We start from the raw sequence: 27,275 nt of genomic DNA on the forward strand, positions 1-27,275 counted from the left end.
GAAGAGGACTTTTACAATCTGGCGCCAAGTGCTGATGACGGCCCCAAAGATCCCAGCATCTTGGACTCCCCAGTGCCTGAGAATGCACAATCTTGAAGGGGCGGGCAGTCATCACCGACATCTTCTTGTGGGTCTTGTATTATTGGGCCTTACCAGCTGTAACTCTCTTTTATTGTCCTTTGTATGCGTGAACATCTATTTTGGCAATGTTGTTTTATCGGCATATCCCCCTTTTTTGTGGTGATGCCTGTCGATTGTCAATTTTATCTGTTATGCAAACTTATTCTTGTTTTCGTTGTCTGCTAACTGTCTGTTAATTTTTACACTTTATCGTAACTGTGTTGTTCTCTGCTTATCATTTCCTAATCTACTTGTTTTTTACAACGTTATGATAACTTTATTGCCCTGCCATTTTCAGCATATATAAAAGACAATTTGCAAAAAATAAGTTTACCTGATAGTTTATCTGAAATCCGACAACTTCCAATTGGAAACCTCTTAAAAAACGCCAGCTTTGAAGATATCAGACTTCAAAACCTCGGCTTTGGAAGATATCAGATTTTTACCTCACTTGAAAAATTGTAATTAATCTCGAAAAATTGCACTAAAAATTACCAGCGTACTATGGGTATCACAAATGCCATGCATTAAAAATTACCAGCGTACTATGGATATCACAAATACCATATCACTCCTTACTCCCCCCAGTGTACATAGTTCGTGTTAAAACTATGTATACTGAGCCGTAACCGGTCGTTGATGGTTCAGATTATAACATTGGTCACCTACTGCTTTGTTGTTTCAGCCAGTTAGGTACCCTCTCGGCGATCACATTCTGAGCTATGCCTCATATCGGCGTATACTCGAATTGATTTGGCCGGTATTATATTTTGAACCAGCAACCTCGTGAGTTAACGTACACAACTGATCAGGTTGTATATCTATTAACTTCACGGAAGCGGTTTTGAGCTGTCCGTCCCATTTAACGATGTTCTGTTAAATGGAGGATGCCTATTCCAACACATGTTGTCTGAATGCTTCTTCATTCATCACTGATGTCTTTCTTAATATCAGCTTCACATAAAAATTGTTCATTACACATAGTATTTCTTCAATACAGCTGAGTTCCATACATTTTTTAGAGGTGTCCCATCCAAAGTTTCTAGGTAAAACGATCCTTGGATGACGACATCCCTAATCCGATAAGGCCCCTCCCAATTTGCAGTCAGCTTCCCATCTTCATTTCCCTTACCGGTCGCTTTTGTTCTTCGTAGTACAAGATCTCCTACACTTAACGGCCTATGGGATACTCTTTTGTTGTATGCTCGTGACATTCTTTCTTTAAAGGCAACTGACTTAACTGCTGCTTTTTCTCTCAATTCTGGCAAGAAATCTAACTGTTGTCGAAGGAGTAAATCATTTTGGTCTTCACAGTAATGTTGAATTCGGAATGTCGGCAACCCGACTTCTGCTGGTATGACTGCCTCTGTTCCAAAAACCAGAGTATAAGGGGATTCACCTGTGGCTTCTCTTACTGTTGTCCTGTTGGCCCATAATATTTCCGGTATCAAATTTGCCCATAAACCCTTTGCATCTTCGATTTTCTTCTTAATTGCTGTTATGATTTGCTTATTTGCTGCTTTTGCCTGGCCGTTAGACTGTGGATGGCATACTGCTGCATAAGCAAATTTCACCTTATACATCATTAAAAGATCTTTTACTGGTTTACAGTCAAATTGAGTCCCATGGTCAAAAACCATCGCCATTGGCAACCCAAACCTTGTGAAGATGCTTTTCCATATAAACTTTTTCACTTCCGATGCCGTTATCTTCGTCACTGGTTCTGCTTCAATCCATTTTGTGAAGTAATCAATTCCTACTATCAGAAATTTTCTTCCACCCGTGGCCGATGGAAACGGGCCTACTATATCCATTCCCCATTGGGCAAAAGGAATTGGATTTAATATCGGGGTTAAATCGTTTGGAGGCAAGTTGATAACTGGAGCAAACTTTTGACACTTTTCGCATTTTTTAACATAGGCCGTCGCATCTGCATTCATTGTCGGCCAGTAGTATCCTCTTCTCATTGCTTCTCTGGACAAGGCTCTTGCTCCGAGATGATTACCACAGCTTCCCTCGTGCAATTCTTCTATTAACCTTGCTGATTCAAAATCCGTTATGCACCTTTGCAACGGTAGTGAAAACCCCCTTTTGTATAACTGGCCTTGGTACATAACGAACCACACACTATCCTTCCGCAACCTTTTCAACTCCCCTTTATCTGTTGGCCCTACACCATGAATGATGTATGCCAGTATTTTATCATACCATTGATTCCCCACTTCAACACAACAAACACTTGCCGACATCTCATCTATACTTCTCTGCTTTAAAATCTCAACCATAACTGTCCTTTCCAAATCATTGAAGCTTGAACTTGCCAGTCTTGCCAGTGCATCTGCTTGAGCATTTTTCAATCTCGGAACTAATTTGATCTCAAAGTATTGTAACTGAGCTGCTAACTGCTTCATCTTCTCCAAATACTTCACCATTGCTGGCTCTCGAGTCTCGTACTCCCCACTAAACTGACTTGATACCAGCTGAGAATCAGTTGTCAAAACTAGCCGTTTTGCTTCTGCTGCTATTGACAACTGCATTCCGGCTACCGCAGCTTCATACTCGGCCTCGTTATTTGTCGCCTTGAACTTGAATTTAATGGCGTATTCAAACATTTTCCCATCTGGGGCCGTTATCACAATTCCAGCCCCTGCCCCCGTTGCTGTGGCTGATCCATCAACCGATACCTGCCATGTTCCCAACTCCTCTTCTTTGTCTGTATATGTGGTTTCAACAATAAAATCTGACAACGCTTGAGCCTTAATTGATGTCCTGGGCTTGTAACTGATTTCATACTCCGATAACTCAACTGCCCATGCCAGTAATCTACCAGATGTATCCATTTTGCGCAATGATTTTTCTAAAGGATGATTGGTGAGCACCTCTATCAGATGTGCATCAAAGTAAGGTCTCAACTTCCTGGCTGCCACTATTACTGCTAACGCCATTTTCTCTATAACTGGATATCTGCGTTCTGCCGCGTTCAGAACATGGCTGACGAAGTAAATTGGTTGCTATTGTCTCTTCCTTTCTACTAACAAAACGCACTACTAGAAATAGGCTAAATTCCGACGGAAAAATTCCGTCGGAAACACCCTGAAATCCGTCGGAAATAGGGTTTCCGACGGAATTCCGTCGGAAGAGGTTGTCGGAAAACTAGTTGTAGGAAAAATGAAGTTTTCCGACGAAAATTCCGTCGGAAACACTATTCCGACAGAATTTCCGATGGAATTTTCCGCCGGAAAAAAATTTCAGGTACTGCAACAATCCGTCGGAAAATTCCGACGGATTCAATTCCGTCGAAAATTTCCGACGGAATTTCAGGGTGTTTCAATTTCCTACACCGGCACGGCGTATCACCACCTCCAATCGCATTTCACCCACCACACACCTAACCCAGCGGCCACCACACAGTCACACACCCACCCTAAACCCTAAACACACCTAAACGGCTAAACCCACCTAAGCCCAAACCACCCCCCCCCACAAACTTAACACGGCCAGCGCCATCCACCACACACCACCAACCCACCAAACCCAGATCTAAACCCGAACAACGCCCCACCTAAACCTAGATCTAAACCCACCAACCATGGTCTACCTAAACCCGACCCACCCACCACAGTCCACCTAAACCACCCACCACCGCCCACCTAAACCACCCACCGCGGCACCAAAACAGCCCCAACGAAATCCAAAAATCCATTTCCAACCACCACACGCATGCACATAAGCCACACCCACCACCACCATCGAAATCCAAAAACTAATAACAATAAAAAAAAAAAACAGAAACAAAATCGAAAATTTAAAATATAAAACATACCTTAAATTAAAATATGCTTCGATCTTCACCATGGAAACGGTTTAACAAGGTCAAATTCGGCCATTTAAAGTCTAGATCTAGGCTTTAAATGGACGAATTTGACCTCAAAACCTTTAATTTTCTTTACTCATCATGAGAAGAGAGAGAAAGGGCGATTGTGGTGGTGTTGTTAGTGATTGTGGTGGTACCGTGTTGTTGGTGATTGTGGTGTTGTTGGTGACTGTCGAAAAGGGGGAAAGAAGAGGAAAGACAGAGATGAAGAAAGAGAAGAGGATCGAGCAGAAATAAAGAGAAGAGGAGAGAGAAGGAGAAGAGGAGAGAGAAGGAGAAGAGGGGCTGATTGAAGGAGAAGAAGAGAGGAGCGACTGAGAGAAGGAAGAGGAGAGAGAAGGAGAATGAATAAAAAAGGAGGCGGAGGAATTGAATTTTAGGGTTTAAAAAAAATTAATTTTTTTTTTAAATATATTCCGACGGAAAAATGCGTCGGAAATTTCCGACGGACTTTAAATCCGTCGGAAATGGATAATTACGACGGAAAAATCCGTCGGAAATCTCCGCCGGACTTTAAATTCGTCGGAAATAGATAATTACGACGGAAAATCCGTCGGAAAACACATATATTCCAACGGATTTTATTTCCGTCGGAAATTTCCGACGGATTTCCGACGAAACTAAAATCCGTCGGAAAACATGTGTTTTCCGACGGATTTTAGTGTCCGTCGGAACCATTCCGTCGCTATTTGCCTGTTTTCTAGTAGTGACGGCTGCTACTGTTTTTGGCGATGCCGAGATGTATAACTATAACACTTCTCCCTTCTCAGGCCTGGCAATTGTGGGCAGAGATCTGAGATGATTCCTTACTACTTCTAAGGCATCACTTTGATCCTTTCCCCACTCAAATGCCTTATTCTTTCTCAGCACCATAAAAAACGGAAGAGCCTTATCAGCTGATTTGCCGATAAATCTGGTTAACCCTGCCATCCTGCCAGTTAACCTCTGTATATCATGAATGGTTTTAGGCTGTTTCATTTGAAGCACCGCATTCACCTTATCTGGATTCGCATCTATCCCCCGTTCACTGACCATGAAGCCTAGAAACTTCCCTGATCTCACCCCAAAAACGCACTTTTCCGGATTCAGCTTCATTTGATATTTTCTCAAAGTCTCGAATGTTTCCCTCAGATCTGCTATATGGTCTTCTTTGTTCTTACTCTTTACTATTGTATCATCCACATATATCTCAACATTCCGTCCCTTCTGTTTCTCAAAAATCTTATCTACCAACTTCTGGTAGGTTGCCCCTGCATTTTTCAACCCAAACGGCATTGCCTTATAACAATATACACCAACATCTGTTATAAAAGCCGTTTTATTCCTATCAGCCTTATGCATGCTGACTTGATGATATCCCGAGAACGCATCCAAAAAACTGAGCATAGCATGACCAGAGGTTGAGTCTACTAGCCTGTCTATTCGGGGTAGTGGGTAGCAATCCTTGGGGCAGGCCTTATTCAGATCTGTAAAATCCACACACATTCGCCACTTCCCTGTCGGCTTTCTCACCATTACCACATTTGCCAACCACTCTGGGTATGTACAAGGCTCAATGAACCCTGCCGCTAAGAGCTTATTCACCTCAGCCTGGATTGCTTCTATCTTCTCAGTTGAGAAATTGCGCTGCTTCTGCCTTATCGGCCTGAACTTTCTATCAGTATTTAACTTATGCTCCATCACCTCGGGATGTATACCTGGCATCTCACTGGCCGAAAACGCAAAGACGTCGGCGTTCTCTCGTAACAAGCTTATCAGGTTACACCTGGTCTCCACATCCATATCAGCCCCAACTTTCACTGTTCTACTGGGGTTGCCTGGTTGCAATTCAACTTGGACGGTTTCTCCTCCCGGTAACGGCCTTGGTGTTTCCTCAGGTCTTGCATCAAAGTTTTTCATAGTTAAATCCTGAGCTGTCGGCTCACTTTCTCTTTTTGGGTTACACGGCACCGTGGCATTACCAACCGGATTTTTCAGAGCTGTCACATAACAAGCTTTTGACATAACTTGCCCTCCATACACCTTCTCCACAGCGCCCAGGATTGACACATAGGCTATTGCCAAGTGGTAAGTTGACACAACAGCCTGCATGTCATGAATTATCGGTCTGCCGATAATTGCGTTGTAGGCCGATTTGACATCCACCACCAGAAACTCTGCCATCACATCTCTAGCCTGTGGCCCATCACCCATCCTTAACGGCAACACAATACTCCCTTCTGGCCTCACTGTTGACCCATTAAACCCGATCACAGGGTACGATACCGGCTTCAGGTATTAACTTCCTATATTCATTTCACTAAAAGCCTGCATAAACAACACATTCGTTGAACTGCCTCCATCCACCAGCACTCTTTTGATGTCAGCCCCATTGATCTTGGTTATCAGAACTAATGGATCATCGTGCGGGAACACCACACCTCGTGCATCTTCTTCTGTGAACACAACTTGGGGTATTGATGCCGGCCGAGGACGGTTATCCACATCCAAAGCACAAACCAAATGACGGTGCTCCGCCAAATGCTTCCTTGCCCCACTAATCGTTCCTCCATGAATCGGTCCCCCCGTTATCACATCTACCCTTCCTGTAGATAACGGCGGTATTCCTGCATCCCCTTGTCGGACTATCCTTCCTTGTGTCCTTTCAGGCCTTGCTTCTATCTGTTGCCTCTCAACTGCTTGTGCCGGTTGCTGGTTTCTGCCAGCATTCAACCGGTATTGTGTTAAGTGCCCTTTCCTGATCAATTCCTCAATGTTGTCCTTCAATTATGTACACTCCTTCGTATAATGCCCCACATCCCTATGGAACATACAATACTTCTTTACATCCCTTGGCCTTGCCTTCATGGGAATCGGCCTCGACCAATCTTCTCTGTTCTGGTTTACTGAGTAGATTGCCGCCCTTGGTGTATTCAAGGGAGTGTAGGTGCTATATCTCATTGGCAGCCTTGTCGGTCTGGAATCTTGCCGACTTCCTCCTCCCCTTCTTGGGGCAGGAGCTCTCGGCCTGCTTCCTCCAGACGAGGTCCCTTCATACTGACTTTGCCCCTTTCCGGCAGTGACATGTCTGCTACTTGTCTTCATTAATTCCTCACTCTTTATGTAATCATGAGCTTTGCTGAATGCCGCTGCCAATGTAGGCAGGTTCTTCCTTGTAAGATACCTCTTAAAATCCGAATCAATCAATCCATTCATTAAAGCCATCACAGCTATTTCCTGTTGCAATTTCGGAATGGTGTTTGCCTCATTGTTAAATCGCCTGATATAATCCCTCAAGGATTCATCCGGTTTCTGCTCCACATCCATCAATTCTCCAAAGGTTCTCTGCCTCACACTGTTACTGACATACTGACCTACAAACATCTCAGTCAACCTTTCAAAGCTATCTACTGACCCGACTTCAAGGTTGTTAAACCAATCGGCTGCAGCCCCAATCAGAGTTGTCGGAAAGACTTTACACCAGACTGCATCCGAGTTAGTGTATAGCATCATGTGTCCCTCATAGGACGTTATGAATCTTGCCGGATCCCCTCTTCCATCATACCAACAAGTCGGCATTTTCACCTTTTCCATTGGCTGATCCAAGACGTGCTGGGCAAATGGAGATGCCCTTAACTGCACCACTGTGCGCACTGCTTGACCCCCTACTTGTGAACTTCTCTGCTGCTGAGTTCCAGTACTCACAACGTGACTTGAGGATTGTTCAACCCGCCGTGATGTTGTATGCGATCTTATCGGCGACTCATGTCGGGGTCTCCTCGACGAGTTCTCCAACTGATTGTGTTGTTCCTCCTGGTGACGGTGCGATGTTCCTCTATCGGCCTGGGCAGCTTCTCTTTCAGCCCGTGCCGCCTCAGCCTCCTTTCTCTTCCTACTCATTGCACTCATCACCCTTGCGGCTGTTTCCAACTCATCTGGAGTGAATGCCGCCATAGGATCCTCTGCCTCCCCTCCTCCTGCAGGGGGAGTTATCGGCATATGGAATTGATTACCCTCTAGGGTATGGGTTTCATCTACTATTTCCACCTGGGGTTGTTCTACTGGTATTCCATTGTTTCCGGCCATGGTTATCGTTGTTATATGAATGTTTTTGTGTGAGGTTCTTAGGCGATAGAAGTGACCAACTGTCCCCTCCTTCTAGCGCCAAATTGTTTCTGTCTGATCCTGACTTCCCCAAGAATTCGGACCTGAGATCCTGATACTTCTATCGGCAAGCTGAGAACCTACACAATGAGAAGAAGTTAGCTAACCCCGGGGTGATCCGGGGATAACCACTCCGATGATAAAGTCAGAAAGCGTTTTAGAAGAGAAGATAAGTAAGAGAGAAGATAGAGAGAGAAAGAGTAAGAGAGTGTAATTAATGTCCTCATTAATGAGGTCTTACCTACTATTTATAATAGTTTACCTTGACAGGTGGCTCTCATCCATGCAGAGCCTTTTGTGCCAAGTGTCGAGCTTCTGTTGCCACGTGTTGAATTCCGGCAGGCCGACATGTCTTCTTTCTGTAACATATCAGCATCTTCTTGTAATTATTGAAACCTGGTCATGTGCTTTCACAAGATATCGGTCATGCCCAGATATCATCCCATACAATTAGTGAGCTAGGAATATAAACAAATTTCTTTTCTTTCTTTCTTTTCTTTTTTTTTTTAATTTAATGCATTATTTAGGTTAGCACATTTATTGAAACATAACTTTGACACTATTAAGTAATATATTTAATTAGCTATTAATGCAAATTACTTAAAAAAGTCTAATTAAAAAGTAGACAATGTAACTAGTCCAACATTATATTACATAATAACATTTATTTATAATAAATTAGTAATAAAAAATAATTCTTAGGTTAATATATGAATAGTTTAAAAATCCAAATTAATACTGTATTTCTTAAAAATATATTCTACATAAGATTTAGTGCTTTTCTTCAAAATAAAACAACAACAAAACCTAAGGCCAAAAATAATTTGAGTCAATTAACATAAATTGTTGTAAAAAATCGTCCGAAAAAAAAAGAACCAAAATTGATAGAATAAAAGTTGGAATAATAAAAAGTGTGTAAAGTGAGAAATAAAATGATCAAACAAATAAAATTTAACTGAGTTTAAAAGGAAGGTTAAAAAAAAAAAAAAAAGAAAGAAAAACGTATGACTAAAAAATTAAAGGTTTGAGAAAAACTTTGACATAGGAAATAAGTAAAGTTTGCAAAACACAAGTTACGTAGATAATATAATATATAAAAGTAACAATACTATTACAACATAAACAGAAAGAACGTATTTATTTTCTCCTTCCATTGTACTCCGCCTTATCCCCTACCATATTTAACTCAATCCCAACTCATGTCAATCTCAGATCAATCACCTTCCTCGAAGTTTACTTAGGTTCTCCCCAAACCCTCGAATGACAACACTTTCCCACTCTTCAAGCCTCTTCACAAGACTACGTACGAAGCCTCACTTGTTCTACTTTATACATGGCCAAAGCACCTTAAGCAACTCTAGCTCCCTCATCTTGTATTTGATGGATGTAATCTCTACTTTCTTCCTAATTATCTTATTCCTTAACCAATCCTTTCTTAGCTTGTATGGCCACACATCTATTGTAACATGCATACACATTTTCGCCGCATTTATCTTATGCACGTAACAATGCTTCACAAACTTGTGTACCATATATATATAACCATATGGTCAGCCTAATTGTCATTTAGCAGAATATACCCTTCAATCTCTAAGGCATGCCTTGATTAAATAAAATCCGGCCCAGGCATTTTGTTCTACTTCAACCAACCTGCTTTGATATATCCTTTGAGCTATATCTCCTCTTTTTTTTTTTTTTTTTCTTTTTTCTTTTTTCTTTTTTTTTTTTTAGTTAAATTGAGCTACACCTCTTTCGAATTAACCATGCATATCACAAGACAAACCCATATTTGAGTCCGGGTAACCGAGGCTATTGCCCATGGCCTGATCAGAAGGACCAAATTCATGCGTATTTCAAAGTAGTTTTAAGTGGATGCTAGAAAAGAAACAAATTCCGTGTTGAAGTTAAAGCTTGATTTCAAAGATAAAATATGTACTCCCTCTCTGTTTCAACATCAATGCCTCAATCAAATTGGGTACGTTAGCCAATATAAAACTTTGACTAATGTTACAGAATTATAGAAGTTGATAATTTTAGAAATTATACATTGGGATGATTATGACAAGTTACCATATGACTTTTTTTTTTTTTTCTTATTTATAAATCATAAACATTGATAAAGGTGGCTTATGTGTATAGTGCAAAATATCACAACAATACATTTATTTTGAAACACAGGAAATAGTTACGTTCTTGACTTATTTCCAAAGGTTGCATTGTAAACTATGAAAAATCGTTTGATGTGGGGAGTATCATTTCCAGCCTGAAATTTTTTAGGTACAGCAGTCTGTACCTTGCTTGGTACAGAAAAAAAAATGCAGAAAGAACATGTAGTTATTTTATGAAGAACATATAGTTATTTTATAAAGAACATATAGCTGTTTTGTAAAGAACATTTAATTTTATGTTTTTTTTTTTTTATATCTAAAGAACATTTGTAATATTAATAAAGAATATGAAAATATTATGTAATGAACATTATTTATATATACCCACTATAATTTCAAAACAAAATTCAAAGAACAATACACAATAAGCAATGAACATTATATCACAAATAAAAGTACATTACATCGACAATCAAAGAACATGAATATATGTTCTTTTCACTCTTTTTTGGTGCACATATGTTCTTTTTACTTTATATATATGTTCATTACATTTTAATAGTATGTTCTTTTCATTATAGCTGTACGTTCTTTGTATTTGTGCTAAATTAGAGAGGAAATAGAATTGCTTGTATTGCTTGATTATTATTCAACAATAGGTTGAGTATTTATACAAAACCTAACCTCATAAGATAGAAAACAATCTTTCCTAAAAGATATACTAGTATAACCATAAACCCTAAAGATATATTCTCAAAATAATATCTTAACATTAATATCCTAAGTATATTATCCTCTTAATGATATCTACGGAAAATATATCACACATATATTTTCCGATATCCCATATCTCTAACAATTTGTATAGTATGTTCTTTCCGCAAAACAACTGTATAATGCAAGTTACCCACACCTGTAGGAACCACACACTGTTTCCGGCCCTCTTATTTAATTTGTCTTCTTTGAGTCCTCTTATAACTATTTACACTCAAAAAATCGAACCTTTTTTTTTTTTTTTTTGAGGAAGCCTTTATAGTTAAACTTAACTTCGTAATTGGTATCTTTTTTTTTCCTACTAAAAAAAGTCGTGTATTATATTTTATGGGAAAAAAGTGCAGTTATTCACAACAATCTCTGCGAAAAGTGTGTGAATATGTGCTTTAAGCATCAACTCGACTCAATTGGATGTAATTTATGTTAATTTTATTCCTTTTTTTTTTCCACCCTTAATGTGAAGACTGAAGATGCTTTCATGCGTTTGATGAATAGGTTGTCTTCAATAAAATACAATAGCTAAAAATTAAAAAAAAAAAAAAAATAAAATAACTGTCTTTAAAAAGTTAAAATCATATTTAGACTTTTTTTCTTTAATATAAAAATATCATTTTATTGAGCGGAGGCTATTTATATGGGTCTTATTGAGATTTAGAATATGCTATATTTGACTTGATTTTATCCATAAAACTTTGTTATTGAACTTAACTATTTTAACTTATCATGGATAACTTGTTAGCACTATGTTATTGAACTTAATTATTTCAACTTATCATGCACTTAATGCGTCTCGAATATTATTATCATGCACTACTTTTTTTTTGGAAGTTTTGATTTGTGAATATGTGCTCCAACTACTTTACTTCCCATCCTTCAAACTTGGGCACGTTCAAATAATTATTTTTATTTAATTATTTTCTGCGTGAAAGAAGTATGAATGGGACAATGGGTATAGGACTACGGGAAGTAGTTGCCAATTTTTTAATCTGAAATCTTGTGTTTCTTTTAATCTTACAAGCTATAAAAAACACATTGTTCTCCTCATTCAGATAAAAGAAATAAAGAATACTAATTTTTATATGTGGCAGATCACACGATATGAGAAGTCACTATAAAATTACTCATTTAGTGTTAAATGGGTTGCTTTGTTAGGGTTATAAGGGGTTACTTAGTTGATAATACAAAAGTTACTCTGTAAGTATTGTAGGGGTTACGGTGTATTTTATTCACCTAATTTTAAGTGATTTGAACTTATCATATCTTAACTTATTTAAGCTTATCTGAACTTATTAGATCTTATTAAAACTTATTTTAGTTGTAATTTATACTTGGATAACCCTTATCAAAACTTATTGAACCTGAACTTAACTTATCTGAGCTTATTATGCCTGAAATCGGTGAAAATAAGATGAACAGAACAGACACACACGCTGCTATTTAAGAGTTACTCAATAAGTATAATAAGGGGGTTCCTCTGTCTATGATATAGGGGTTACTTTGTTTTTTTTAAAAGCGGCCACACTGTGTGCTCAGCCGCATAATAAACACTGATTAAATTTTAGTAGCTATAAATTTAAAAATTGTTGATAAAAAAAATATTGAAAAAAAATTAAAATTAAAATTTTTATCATAAAAACAAATTGATGATCTAATGCGTCCAAATAAAATTATCTAATATCTCTCATTACATGCTTCATTAATGACAAAATTGTAAATAATCTAAAAACTTATTTTCCCAATTACCTTTCTCTTTCCCATGTTCCTCTCCCTCTCTTTTCTCCATATTCATCACTCTTCTCTATTTTTTTCTCTCTCTATTTAAAAGATCCTATTATATATATAAAAAAAAAAAAAAAATCCCATTCATCACTCTCTTTTTCTCCCGATCATCTCTTTTCCCCACCTTTTTTTCTCTCTCTCTCCTTCATGTTCATCTCTTTTTCCAACCTTTTTTCTCTTAGATTTCAAAAAATAAAAATAACTAAATCAAAGACTACAATTTGTGAGTCGTGGACAACAACAAGAATACAAGAGATTGAAGCAATAGTGAAACCTAATCACGCATAAATTTTAATCTGAACATGCGTTATTTTAGTAAAAATGTTGTGCATATATTTTGTATGATATGTGCATATTGATTGAGTTAAATGTGTAAATATTTTGTACTAAAGGTGCATATCTTTTAAATTAATGTGCATATTGTTGAATATTCTTCAAGCGATTCTATTTATAATCTGAACTTGGGCCGATTAATCGTTATTATTGGTGTTGCAACTCTTGCCAGTATTTCATAGCCACAATTACTTTCTCAATCATCTCTAATAATGGAAAGAGAGAGATAGTTCGTCAATGATAAACAAAGGGAGAAATAAAAGTGAAAAAAAATATGCATGATTTTTTAATTAAATGTACATGCATAATTTTTGAATTAAATGAGCATAACAATTGTACTAAATGTATCCTATGTGCTGATGAAATGTGAATCGTTGGATTCATTTGTACGATCAAGATCCTATTCATCATTTTCATTATAATATCTTTCTCGGTACATCTCAACTCTCTCAAAATATATATATATATATATATATAATATATATATATATGGGGTGAACGAGAGGGGCAAACAAAAAAAAAAAAAAAAACAAAGAGCAAAAAAGTACTAAGACACCTAGTAGTTCACAAGGACTAGACTACCCTCGCATTCTCAGGGATTAGCTTTGACCAAGCAACACCACGGAACCAACACCCCGTAGTTTGCTGTCCAGTCCACCACCTGGCTTGCCTCTCATAGCATTGATTAAATGTAATCTCCCAATTTTGGCCTGTGATGATGAGAGCTTTAATTTACATTTTCTGAAAATATAAACGTAAGGAGAGTTAGTTTGATTTTAATCCGGTCACTAACATTCGTACTACCACCTTAGAGTCAGTAGAATGTTAAGAAGGGGTTAATTATTTGAAATAAAAAATAAAAAATAAATTATCACTCAAAAACCCTCAATAATATACTTCGTATTAGGTTGTAATCACATTTTAGGGCCTGTTCACATTTATTGAAGTGAGCTGAGCTGAAACTGTACTGAACTAATTGGAGCTAAACTGAACTGAACGGAACTGAATAGAGCTGAAATGAAAATTTATGAGAGAAGAAAATTAGGAGCTAAACTGAACTGAAATTAAGCTAAAGTAAACAGACCCTTAGTTTTTTTTTTTATCATATCATGAATTAATTACTAACTGTAATGTTTGCACAGGTATGGACTTCCATTTAGGTTTGCATTATCATTCAATTATCTACTTAACTTTCAAGCTCTCGCAACAGGCCAACAATTAGCTTCTTTAAGCATGAATCATACATTGGAAAGTGGACCAGATAATTTTGAAAATTAATCGAAAATGTGTTATAATCACCAGTAGAACAAGAATTTAACACAGATAACCATGATATATGCATAAAATAAGATATTTTAATAATTATCATTCCCTATAGATTGGATGCGGGTAATGGGTTAGGCGAGTGGCAGGTGACAGATGGTGGTGGATGTGGGTGAGATTCCATCCAACCCGAATCCGATCTGTTAACATTTTTAGAGGTATATACCCAACTCGGATATTCATTCTACAATTTTAAATATAAATATTTTAAGGATGATGATTACATGGATTTTAGCAAAAATCAAGCACGCATTGCAAGCACAAACTACTAGTATAATATAATGTAATAACTTAACTTTCATAAACAATCATAACTTAATAATTCAAAGTAGTTTAGGAGAATACTCTATAAGAATATTAGATAAGTAACTTTCAAAATCCAAAATTGTACTTTGTTTAAGGATAATTATTTGTTCCATATAAACATTTAAAGCTATAAATTATTTAAGTGTAATAACTTTAATTAAGAAAATCGTTTCACATTATTTTTTTAAAGAAGTCCAAAGGACACTAATTTTCATTAATTAAAGTCGTACGGTATCTACAATTGACAATTAAAGACAAAAAAAAATAGATTTAACAAAATCAAACAAGAATTATTTGGGGAATGACTAAGAATCCAAATAAATAGATATAACAATTCAGCACATTATCAATTCGCCATTTAATACAACTTTTTGAGTGTATTCGTCGTCGCTTTGTAATTTTAAGATGAAGAAAATTCTTGTAAAAATTTTGTAACCTAAATCCGAGTGATCAATAACAATCGTAGCTTGGCATAACCTGATACTATTCTAAGTGTAGAGAACACCTTGTCTTTCGAAAGAATTCGACAAACATCTTTTTTTGAAAAAGATTGAAAAAATCTTATTTTTCGAAGGAGAAAAACCCTTTAAGGGAGACAAGTTTCTCTCAAACACAGGAACCATTATCATATGCTAAAAACAAATAAAAAGCAAAAACAAAACTTAGATTGGGGCTTTCCACCGGCAAAATCCGATAAAAGCCCTTTAAAAGTTAACAAGTTAACGATAGAAGCTAGGGTTTAGGAGAGAGGAGTGAAGTTTAGTTATTTTGGGGAAGGTCGATTTATTTAGGAGTGTCAACTTTCTTTAATTAATAATGAAATTGATGAAATTAGGACACATTTAAGCCATTAATATAATTTAAATTAAATTAATTAACCTTCAAAAATACAGGTTGTTACATTAGGAGAATGTAATCTAACAACCTATATCTACCAGCCTACCAATTGATTATTGGTGTAGTGGTGATTGAGACTATACTTGATTGGGAGGACCCGCGTTCGATCCCCCACAAGAACAATTGGGAGGGGAATGGAACCTCACCACACAGAGCTGATCCCCGAATCAGAATTAGCCCAAAGGGTGAACCGGGTAGAACACCAAAAAAAAAAAATCTAGCAGCCTCACCTACTTACCCAAACCACTAAATACCTCCATAAGGCCCCGTTCTTTAGAGCTCTGCTTTGCTCTGCTCTGCTATATTTTCAAATAATAATTAATAATATCAATAATAATAATTTATATTCAATAATAATAATTATTGTATTAGTGATAATAATTTATTATTTTAAATAATTATAATAATTATTAATATTAAAAATAATTATATAATTATTAATATTAAAAATAATTATATAATTAATAATAATAATAATAATAATTAATATTTATTATTCATAATAATAATTAATAATTCAAAATATTAAGAATTAATATTTAATAATATTATTAATTAATAATTTCTAATAATTATAACAATCTTTAAAAAAAATTATTAAAAATAACTAATATTAACAATTTCTATTTTTTTTTTTGAAATAAAAATAATAACAATTTCTACTATTTGCAGAAAATAATAATAACGAACAGTTAATATTTTTTAGGGAATATTAATACTTAATATTTTTTTTTTGTTTGAAAAGAAATACTTAATATTTTATAATAATACTAAATACATAATTTTATTGAATAATATTAACCAATGATATAAAAATAAAATAAAATAAAAACTGCAAAATAATTGTGTGTTTTAAAATATATGATAACAATATAGATCAAAGTGACAATGAAGATCAAAGCGACAATGAAGATGATGAAAATGACGATCATATGGAAGTAGATGATGAATTCACCACGATGTTAAACTCTTATCTAATTATGTTTCTATTTTGATATGCGGTTGTAATAATTTGAAGATGTTAAACTATTGTCTTTTATCTTTCTACTATTAACATATGTTAAATATGGTACACATTTATTTATGTTTTCACTCACTTAAATCAATGCTTAATAATAATAATAATAATAATAATAATAATAATGTCGAAATCTGCGCTATTCTGCTCGGCTTTGCTCTGCTATCCTGAAATCTGCTCTGCTGTGCTGAAATATAATCTGCTCTGCTCTGCTGACCCCTACTCTGCTCTGCCTACAAGCTCAAAAGAACAAGGCTTAAAGCTCACCAAAACCACCACCCACCTTCACCTCGATCTTTCGCCAAAAACAATGAATTCAGATATTTTATGGCAAACTGAGTGAAGGGTTAAATTCAACCCAAATTCAACCACCAAATGCCCTTACTAAATAAACTGAAGAATTATTATTATTATTATTAAACCACCTAGCCTTACTAGTGTATCAAATAACATGATCTTCATAGCTTGATTTCATCTACAAGAAAATTTGCGAAATACAATCGAGTATTGAACTACATTTGTTCAATTGAAGTTTTGAAGGGTTGTTTCATGCTTAGAAGAAACAATACACCTTAATTAATTAATTTCAACTAGCCAACCATGGATGTCTTCAACCTGACCATTTTGAATCGTGACAAATGTTGTCAACAACTTCTTACTCACTGAATTTGTATCTGTTGTATTGTATTCTACCCTGCAACATTTACACAAAAAATTCATCATGCTTTGAAAATAGTTTTAATTTCCATCAAGTAAATTAGTGAAACCCTCTCTTTGATTTCTCATTAATTGCCTACATATAAGGCTATAATTGATTAAAATTAAAAGAAAAATTTGTCTAGAGGGACATATATGTTCACTATTTTGTGTGAAACGACCTTATATGTTTAAATTGGTTTAAAAGAACCTTATAAGTTGATTTTGTTGTTTGGGGGACTTTGAGGTCGAAATCCGGCAATAATTGACTTCTTTTTCCGACATTGACCTCTTACGTGACCTTAAAAAATGACCTCCTTTTTTTTCATGATTTCCCTCAAATTTTCTTATTTTGATTTGTGTCATTTGGGGATTAGAAGAGAAAAGGAGGAATTGTAGGGAAATCGTTGAAAAAAAAAAGGAGGTTATTTTTTAAGGTCACATGAGAGGTCAACGTCGGAGAAAAAAAAGTCAATTATTGTCGAATTCCGACCTTAATGTCCCCCCAAACAACAAAATAAACCTATAAGGTCTTTTTAGGCCACTTTAATTATATAAGATCCTTCCACACAAATAGTGAACATATATGTCCCTTCTAGACAAATTTTCCAAATTAAAAACAATAGAAGAACTCTAAACATGGACACCTTTTGCCTTGGTATGTAATGCTTCCCACGGGTACAACTACAACAGCAGTTCCGGTGCAAAAAACTTCGTCTGCTTCGAGCAATTCCTCCAGAGCAATTTGTCGTTCTTCAACCTGAATGCATTGTACTAGTTAAGTATTGCCACGAGTAACACAATAGTAACAATTGCACTAATAATCATACTAGGTATAATATAGAATTTTCAAACATTATGGTATTCATATTTCAAACAAGTACTATAGAATTTTCAATCATTATCGGTTAAAATTTAGTATAAGATGACATACCTTAAAACCATGATCACAAGCAATATTAATGATGGTTTTCCTTGTTATTCCAGGGAGAATGGTGCCATTTATAGTTGGGGTCGATATTATTTTATCCTACAATAAGAATGGAAAGTACGAATTTTCAATTGAATCATCTTACTCTTGATTCATTCAAACTCGTGGATAAGAATTCAAGAAATACATTTATGTATATTGTAGTTTTTGAAAACTATCTACTCCAAGATGTATATAAAAGCATTCAATTGACAAAAATGGCAAGTATAATAATATTTAGGAATTAATGATGGGTACATGTATTAACTGCGTTAAGATGATTAACCTTGACAATAAAAATATTGCAAGAAGAAACTTCCTCAATATATTTTCCGCTCACAGAATCAAGATATAGGACATCCGAAAATCCTCTGTCTTTTGCCTTAGTCATAGGTTTCAAAACCTGAAAAATTACAAATCAAGAGATACCAACAAATATATTGTTACAATGGTTTACTATTGTTGAAGTATATCCTATCAAATAACACATGTAAGTGTCCCTCATTTATAAAAGTTAAGAGAGTCAAAACACTTTATAAGACTAAGGGGCTACTAAACATCCTATTGTCATATGGTTTTGGGATATAAAACCTCCTTTGGACTTGTAAAGTGGAGTCTCTCTCTTGATTTGCAGGTGCAGTCCAGACCCGCATTTAACAACTATTAAAGTTTTAATTTGATTTTAAATTGCTTACTGGCGCATAGTTGGTAATCGATTTCACACCACCAGAACCACCACGAGATGCACGATCAAATTGATCCTCAACATACAAGTTCAAAGCCGTGCTTCCTTCCTTTTGTAAAAGAATGAACGCGATTTAATTTTTTTGTACTTAATTAATTAACTCCATACCAAAACATATGTACATAAGAGTAGAAGTTACCTTAAAATAATTGCGAACAGGAGAAGCATAGATAAGGAAGGTGTACTCAGGAGCCGGGGATAGACCGAGGATCGGTCCAGTTCCTAGAAGCAAAGGTCTAATGTAAAGTGAGCCTTTCCCTGGAGGAGGAATCTGTTACATTATACAAAAACAAAAAACTATCAAACAATAATTAAGAATCAGATTCTTAAACATTTTATGTTAATTACTTTCACAAAAAGGGTAGAATAATAATAATTCTTCACACACCCATCGTTTATTAGCAAGTACAGTTTGCTTCACTGCATCAACGAATTGATCAACAGAAGGAGAAGGCATGCACATTCTTTCGGCGCCTATTTTCATGCGTAACGCGTTTTCTTCGGGTCTGAATAAGACTAGCTTCCCATCTTCTCTCCTTATTGCTTTCATTCCCTCAAATAGACCCTTCGCAAACACGAAGCTACAACTATTAGCTAGATGAGGAGATAGAGAAATTAGCTAAACAAAATATTGTCCCATTTAATTAATGTGGCCTATGTTATTCGAACTCTTCATTTCAATCACTTCAAGTACATGCCATCTCAGATCCTCGATACTCCAAGTCAAGATTAATTTTCACAAAATACCTTGTTCGACACTTTGATACATACGGTACCATGTACCATATGTATCCATGTCACACATAAATAATTGATACCAGAGTTCGAGGAACATAGATAATGTAGAGAAATAGAAAATGTTCTCTTTTCTTTCTATGTCGGTAGAAGGCTAATATATTACAACCTAAAAGTACAACACATGGGCCTTTAATTACAAGACAAAATATAATATACAAGCCCAAAGCACTAAATAAACTAAGGGTAATAAAAACTATTTACAAGGATATAATGATCCCAATACCCTCCCTCAAGTTGGAGCATGCAAATCAAAAATGCCCAACTTGTTAAGAAGAAAATCAAATTGTTGCTTACCCAAAGCTTTAGTAAAAATATCCGCTAATTGCAATTTCGTAGAAACATGAGAGGTGCTAATAGTGCCATCCATAATAGCATCCCGTAAGAAGTGACAATCTACTTCAATATGCTTTGTTCTTTCATGAAAAACGGGATTTTTGGCAAGATAAAGAGCAGACTGACTATCGCAATACAAGGCCATGGCACGAGGGTGCCGAACTCCGAGACTATCCAATAAACCTTTGAGCCACTTAAGCTCACATGTCGCTGCTGCCATAGAACGGTACTCGGCCTCAGCCGAGGATCGAGAAACAGTCACTTGTTTCTTAGTCTTCCATGAAATAGGGGAACGGCCAAGAAAAACCAACCAACCAGAAACCGATCGTCGAGTAAGTGGACAACTTGCCCAATCTGAGTCACACCAACCAGATAAGCAAAGATCACTATCCGAACGAAGAAGAATCCCTTGACCAGGAGTCCCCTTCAAGTATCGGACCACACGTAAAGCTGCTTCCCAATGATCTTGACGTGGTTCATTCAAAAATTGAGACAAAATATGTACAGAAAAAGCCAAATCTGGGCGAGTGAAAGCAAGATAAATAAGTCTACCCACCAAACGCCTATATTTCTCAACATCCACCAACAATGGACTCACACTACGACCTAATTGATGGTTCTGTTCCATTGGAAAACTTGCTGGTTTAGCCCCTAACATCCCAGCCTCAGAAATGATATCAAGAGTGTATTTTCGCTGACAAAGAAAAATACCCTCCTGATTACGAGCCACCTCAATACCCAAAAAATACTTAAGCACTCCTAGATCTTTCATATGGAAGCAAGAGCTCAAATAATTCTTAAAATCTGAAAGAGCAGCGGAATTATTTCCAGAAATTATCAAATCATCCACATAAACAAGAACATTAATTTGAACCTTACCCCGATGAAGAGTAAACAAGGAATAGTCAGAATAAGACTGACGAAAACCATATTTCTTCAAAGATGTTGCCAATTTGGAGAACCAACACCTAGGTGCCTGCTTCAACCCATACAATGATTTCCGTAGTCTACACACTTGGTTTGAATTTCCACCTGAAAATCCTGGAGGTAATTTCATATACACCTCTTCTGAGAGGTCCCCATGCAAAAAAGCATTATGTACATCCATCTGATGTAACTCCCAATTCTTTGCTGCAGCTACGGCGAGAAAAGTACGAATAGTAACCATTTTGGCCACAGGAGCGAAAGTATCAGTGTAATCAATACCCTCTACCTGATGGTTACCAAACACTACCAAGCGCGACTTAAGTCGCTCAATTCTACCGTCAGAGTGATATTTCACCTTGTAGACCCATCTACTACCTAGAGCACGCTTCCCGGGAGGAAGGGTCTCCATACTCCATGTCCCATTATCTTCTAGAGCTTGAATTTCTTTTTGCATAGAAACACGCCAATCTGGGTCTTTCATAGCTTCCTTGAAAGAACGAGGCTCACAACCTGTTGTCACAGCTGCAAGAAAATTTTTGTGCCCCAAAGAAAATCGGTCACAATTTACAAAATGTGCTATAGGATAAGGCATACCTGAGGAATGACATGAAGACGATGAACTTGCGGACGAGGATGGACTCACTTTTCTCACAGTTTTAACAACATAATCACGTAGCTTCACCGACCGATTCTTAGTCCTTAAACCACGACCTAAATCACCCTCCTTAGGCGCCTCTTTCAACACCTCCTCTACTGACTTTGTAATCCCCTTTTCACTATTTATAGGCTGCCAGCCCCCTGTACTGCCTACCATCTCCGTGGCAGCAATATTGCCACCCAAACCATTAGTTACCTCTCCACTAATATCACCCACATTTTCAATACTAAGTGCACCCCCCTCATCAATATTTTGATCATGATAATCATTAATATGCCCATTATTATCAACATGAACTTGCTCATCAATATGTGGCCCACGTGCATTTGCATTATCATGACTTAAATCATCAAAAGCAATAGGTTCATATGCAAAGTCATCATCAACAGTTCCAATCAAAGGACTAATAACATGATCATGTTCTTGTTTACTCAACACAGTGGCATAAGGAAATTCATGCTCATAAAACTTAACATCACGAGAAACAAAATAATCACCCGTATCAATATCAAATAATTTCCATCCTTTCTTACCATGAGGGTATCCCACAAAAACACATCGCCTACTCCGACTACTAAACTTATCACCCTTTGATTTGTGATTATGAGCATAACATAATGACCCAAAAACACGTAATTCGGCATAAGAGGGTGGAGTACCAAACAAGATTTCATAAGGAGTTTTATAGTCAAGCAAACTAGATGGAGTACGATTTATTAGATACCCTGCTGCCAAAATACATTCCCCCCAAAATTCGATAGGTAAATGACCTTGAAAACGCAAAGCACGTCCCACATTTAAAATATGACGGTGTTTTCGTTCAACTCTACCATTTTGTTGAGGGGTATCTACACAAGATGTTTGAAATAAGATTCCATGTTCGGCAAAATAACCCTTCATACAATTAAATTCTGTACCATTATCACTCCGAACAAATTTCACTTTGGCATTAAATTGTCTACTAATCATGGCAAAAAAAGATGTAAACATTTGATAAACCTCGGTTTTATTGATCAACAAAATAACCCAAACAGCTCTAGAATAATCATCGACAAGAGTCAAAAAATATTTAGCACCACAAGATGAAGGGGTACGATATGGCCCCCAAAGGTCACAATGTATCATTTCAAAACAATGATTTGCCCTACTATCACTAATAGGAAAAGGGTTTCTAGTTTGTTTAGCTTGATGACAAACATTACATGCCTTATCACATACATAACCAGAACTAGCAATAAAGGGAAGAGACCGAACTACTTTATCGGAGGGATGTCCCAATCTTTGATGCCACAACTCCGAAGATATCTTCCCATCCACACTTAAAGCTCGAATATTTGGAACATCACGAAAGTAGTAGAGTCCATCCCGTCGTTCACCGACTCCAATCAGGGTCCTGGTAATGCGGTCCTGTATAATGCACAAATTTTTAGCAAATTGTACAACACAATTTATATCATCAGCAAGATGGGTCACAGAAATTAAGTTGCAATTCAATTTTGGAACATATAATACATTATCAAGGGTCAAACCATGACCCAAATGCACTTTGCCACATTTTGATGAACTTGCCTTCTTACCATCAGGGAGTCCAATTGGACACTCCGTCATCTCTGTCACATTGGTCAATAGATTAAGATTACCCGTTACATGATTAGAGGCCCCCGTATCAATTATCCAAGTATTAGAGGACTCACCAATTAATCGATCATCAGTTGATTTATTTGCATTACCAAGCATGTCAAGGAAAGTTTGCCATTGAGAAGTTGTCATCCCTGGAAATGCTGGAGCACCTGATGTATTCGAAGACGACGATGATGCTGCCCCAACAGCATACACCTCTGCAGCACCACGTCCTTGACCAATAGACAAACCAGAAGAGTGTTGTCCAGTGCCATCACCTCCACTATCCCCTCTGTCACTAACCACTGCACGTCCCACACCTTTACCACCACGAGGACGATCACCCCACCACTCGGGATACCCATTCTTGACAAAACATTTAGCAACTAGGTGCCCATTTTTATGACAATATGAGCACAATAAATCAGATTTTTCTTTATAAGTAGAGCGATTCATACCTCGAGATTGAGGGTGTGATTTTACAGCAAGAGTCATCACATCATCACGTTCGGCCTTTACCCGAGAAGAAGATTTTAGTCTTTCTTCCTGCAACATTGCTTGATAAGCACGATCAAGGGATGGAAGTGGGTCTTGTGCCAAGAGGTTGGACCTCACTGTACCAAATAACTCTTCATTGATTCCATACAAGAAATCATGGAAACGATCCTCATTCAAACGAGCCAGAAACTGCTCACCCAAGTCACAAGTACACTTACCGCATTTGCACGTCGGAGGGGGATTGTATGTAGCCAACTCATCCCAAAGAGGCTGTAGCATACCAAAGTAATCAGCCACAGACATTGTATTAGATTGCTTGCACTCTGCCAAGGCTGCCTTAAGTTGTTGCTTCCTTGGTCCATTGCCAACATCAAAACGACGCTTCAAAACATCCCACAAGGGCTTACCCTCCTCAAAGTAAGGAATCGTTTTCTTCACCGAAGGATCAATTGTGTTTAAGATCCATTGTACTAGCGTAGCTTGTACACATCGCCAATCAACAAGATGCTTTGTATTTGTTGGTTTCTCGATCGACCCGTCAAGAAACTCAAACTTCCGCCTAGACATTAGAGAAAGCCGAATTGATCTCGACCATTCCTCATAGTTATTCCCACGAAAAACAATAGGAGTAATGATGTTTCCTGGACCATCATTTGATCCAAGATAATAAGGAGAAGTAGTGCTAATTCGCTCAGCATCTTTGTTCTTGTCTCCTTCTGCCATAGAGAAGAGAAAAAAAAAAATAAAATAAATTTGCCCTAGCCGCAATGGCCTGATACCATGTAGAGAAATAGAAAATGTTCTCTTTTCTTTCTATGTCGGTAGAAGGCTAATATATTACAACCTAAAAGTACAACACATGGGCCTTTAATTACAAGACAAAATATAATATACAAGCCCAAAGCACTAAATAAACTAAGGGTAATAAAAACTATTTACAAGGATATAATGATCCCAATAGATAAGTACCTGGCCATAGTTCAAAACACCAGCAGCAGGGCTCAACTCAATGTTTCCATATGGAATTAGATTAGCCTCTATAAGCGTAAACTCGTCATCTTTGGAACACTTCATCTTGTACATATAATCTGTGGGTGTTAGGCTGAATCCTATATTGTCCCAGTCGATTTCTGCGTACCCATTCTCACCACTAGTAACATGGTTGTCAATGGCAAAATCAACAAATTAAATAAATACCTAAATTTTTATATGTATGTAGCTAGTACCACACCGTATGGCTGGGGTTATTAATAAGAGTAATCCCTATAAGTAACCCTGGTCTACTGAGTAACCTCTAATCGACTAAGTAATCCCTGAATAAGTAAACCTTGACCGATTTAGTAACCCGACCGATTAAATATCATATCCCTGAATAAGTAACCCCTATAAGTAGCCCCAATCACATGGTGTGGTCAGCACGGAAAGAAATAAAATGTAACCAATTTTGTAGCTTCCTTTATTTGAACTTCGTAGCTTCCACGACTATCAACTTAAACCTTCCTCTATTCTAAATTATATTTGTAAGAAGTGTATGTTACAGTTTACTTTTAATCATCAACTAGTTTAAAATGTGATATTTTAATATTAAGAAAATATCAATAAATTAAAACTAATAATTTAACAAGGGTTACATGATAACATTTTTTGTATGCAAGTATTGGTTAATTAGTGATTAAAGTTAGTATTTCCTCTTTTTCATAAATATTGCAACATTTGAATTTTTATACTATTCATACCAATCTCTTTGCCCTCGTACGTAGTACATTTAGAGTTATGCCATACGTCATGCACCAAATTAAAATGGACATTTTCCTTTATAGTAAAGTGATTAGTTCATAAAACAAAGTATAAATTCATTGTAGACGTCGTGTTACAATAACCTTATACTCCGTAATATTTCCCAGTAGTATGAAGTTGCATTTCAACCAGAGTACAAGCATAAAAAGAAATTAAGTTAAAATTAAAGAGGTAGGCAAAAACGAAAGAAATAATAATAATAATAATAATAATAATAATAATAATAAAAATAAAAAAATTCACCTGAACTCAGCAGAAATTGAAGATGATATTGTCGCCATAAATGAAACAAACACTTAAAATTTGCTTGTTATAGTAGGAAAGAATGTCAGTGCAGGAGATTTGAAGAAAGATGTGATATGATAGTAGTTTGGTGCATATGCTCGGTATATATAACTTTATTTTTATATATAAATAATTAAGTTTATTCTAACACGTCTTCCTTTCAAAAAAAAAAAAAAAATGTTTATTCTAACACGTAATACATGTTAGAGTTTATTATAGATCATGTTTATTTTATGGTATTTTTAAAATTAAAGTTAAGACTATGGAGGAGGAATATATTCCTGCAAGGAGAGTATTAATTAATATTTTGTGGAAATGATGGAATGATGGAATTTATTAAAATCCCCTCCAATTTAACAATTCCATTATTATTTGGGATAAGAAGAAGAAAAAAAAATCTATACGAGCATCAAACAAAAACATTTTTATTGTCAAGAATATTATGGGTTGAGAATATCTTTTGTGAAAATTTTTAATCATATATTAATTGATATAAAGAACCATGGCTCGTTGTCGGTGAGGATAATTTTGTGAATTTAACTAACAATATCAGACTACCAAATTAAGCACGAGGGACAAAATAAATAAAAGAAATAGTTAACAGATTTGCAACTTTAATCTAAAAGAAGAAGTTATAGTTCAATTGAGTGTTTATTTAATTAACTGGTATTATTAGTATACTTTATCACGACTCCACACATAAAAGTTCATTGGATTTAAAGTGTGGATGTAGCATGGGTTTCACCATATCCAGCGCTTAATATTATTCAACTTTAAAAAGAAGGGTGAATAAGATTCACACCAGTGACTATTATGTCACGTTGGCTCTTAATACTATGCTAAAGAATCAACTAAACTACTAAAAACTTAAGCTAATAGTTGAAGTCCAGGATTGATTTATATAACCTATCAATGCAACTAAGGTGCTATTCTCGATCTTCACCTTAAAAAAAAAAAAAATAAATAAAATTTAGTTAACCCATGAATTTGAAGGTCTTGTATTTGTATTCATAGTCATGGGTAATAACAAGTTGGATGAAGAGGTAGTTTGAGTTGGATCGGAGGTAGATATCAATGAATTTGGGCTCGAAATAAATGTTTTGAAGGATTTGCATGCGCACTTGAAACGAAGAAGAGATACATTTTGTGGGTAAATTTGGGAGTATTGCATCCATTATAAACTCTTTGGTTAGCGTTGATGTTTTTGACGACATGCCTTTGCGTTTTCTTGACTTCATGTTGAATTGTTTATGATGATTGTGCATTGAGTTTC

The 27,275-nt window shown here is 36.2% G+C and overlaps 3 protein-coding genes across 3 annotated transcripts; all 3 read right to left on the reverse strand.

Moving 5' to 3' along the window:
* Window positions 1-4,741: 4,741 nt before the first annotated feature.
* LOC145577644 (uncharacterized) lies at window positions 4,742-6,187 on the reverse strand. Its single transcript, XM_081635123.1, has 3 exons — window positions 5,856-6,187; window positions 5,542-5,759; window positions 4,742-5,244 (listed from the first exon to the last, which is right to left on the reverse strand). Exons 1-3 carry the CDS (start codon window positions 6,185-6,187, stop codon window positions 4,742-4,744), a joined length of 1,053 nt encoding a protein of 350 aa, XP_081491249.1.
* An 84-nt stretch (window positions 6,188-6,271) lies between these two features.
* LOC145577645 (uncharacterized) lies at window positions 6,272-7,927 on the reverse strand. Its single transcript, XM_081635124.1, has 3 exons — window positions 7,636-7,927; window positions 6,813-7,458; window positions 6,272-6,731 (listed from the first exon to the last, which is right to left on the reverse strand). The coding sequence occupies exons 1-3, from the start codon at window positions 7,925-7,927 to the stop codon at window positions 6,272-6,274; spliced, it is 1,398 nt and encodes a 465-aa protein (XP_081491250.1).
* A 9,324-nt stretch (window positions 7,928-17,251) lies between these two features.
* On the reverse strand, window positions 17,252-26,145 carry LOC145577646 (branched-chain-amino-acid aminotransferase 2, chloroplastic-like). The gene is made up of 9 exons (XM_081635125.1): window positions 25,961-26,145; window positions 24,890-25,070; window positions 19,475-19,651; window positions 19,226-19,357; window positions 19,037-19,135; window positions 18,628-18,744; window positions 18,306-18,401; window positions 18,019-18,131; window positions 17,252-17,369 (listed from the first exon to the last, which is right to left on the reverse strand). Exons 1-9 carry the CDS (start codon window positions 25,996-25,998, stop codon window positions 17,252-17,254), a joined length of 1,071 nt encoding a protein of 356 aa, XP_081491251.1. The 5' UTR covers window positions 25,999-26,145.
* Window positions 26,146-27,275: the final 1,130 nt, after the last annotated feature.

Source organism: Chenopodium album, chromosome 14, assembly GCF_948465745.1.
Source record: "Chenopodium album chromosome 14, dcCheAlbu1.1, whole genome shotgun sequence".
NCBI classification, from domain to species: domain Eukaryota; kingdom Viridiplantae; phylum Streptophyta; class Magnoliopsida; order Caryophyllales; family Amaranthaceae; genus Chenopodium; species Chenopodium album.

Bases quoted from the DNA above. Each gene is read 5' to 3' on its own strand.
- LOC145577646 (XM_081635125.1), bottom strand. From the start codon at position 25,998: ATGGCGACAATATCATCTTCAATTTCTGCTGAGTTCAG. The intron at 25,071-25,960 runs GTGAATTTTTTT...CCATGTTACTAG, and splicing joins TCAATTTCTGCTGAGTTCAG to TGGTGAGAATGGGTACGCAG. The intron at 18,745-19,036 runs GTAAGCAATTTA...GTAATTTTTCAG, and splicing joins CGATTACCAACTATGCGCCA to GTTTTGAAACCTATGACTAA.
- LOC145577645 (XM_081635124.1), bottom strand. From the start codon at position 7,927: ATGGCGGCATTCACTCCAGATGAGTTGGAAACAGCCGCAAGGGTGATG. The intron at 7,459-7,635 runs GTCAAGCAGTGC...ACTCGGATGCAG, and splicing joins GAGAAGTTCACAAGTAGGGG to TCTGGTGTAAAGTCTTTCCG. The intron at 6,732-6,812 runs GTATTGTATGTT...GGAATTGATCAG, and splicing joins AGGCCAAGGGATGTAAAGAA to GAAAGGGCACTTAACACAAT.
- LOC145577644 (XM_081635123.1), bottom strand. From the start codon at position 6,187: ATGGGTGATGGGCCACAGGCTAGAGATGTGATGGCAGAGTTTCTGGTG. The intron at 5,760-5,855 runs GCCGTTACCGGG...TGTGGAGACCAG, and splicing joins AGACCTGAGGAAACACCAAG to GTGTAACCTGATAAGCTTGT. The intron at 5,245-5,541 runs GTACATACCCAG...TGAAAAATGCAG, and splicing joins GGCAGGGTTCATTGAGCCTT to GGGCAACCTACCAGAAGTTG.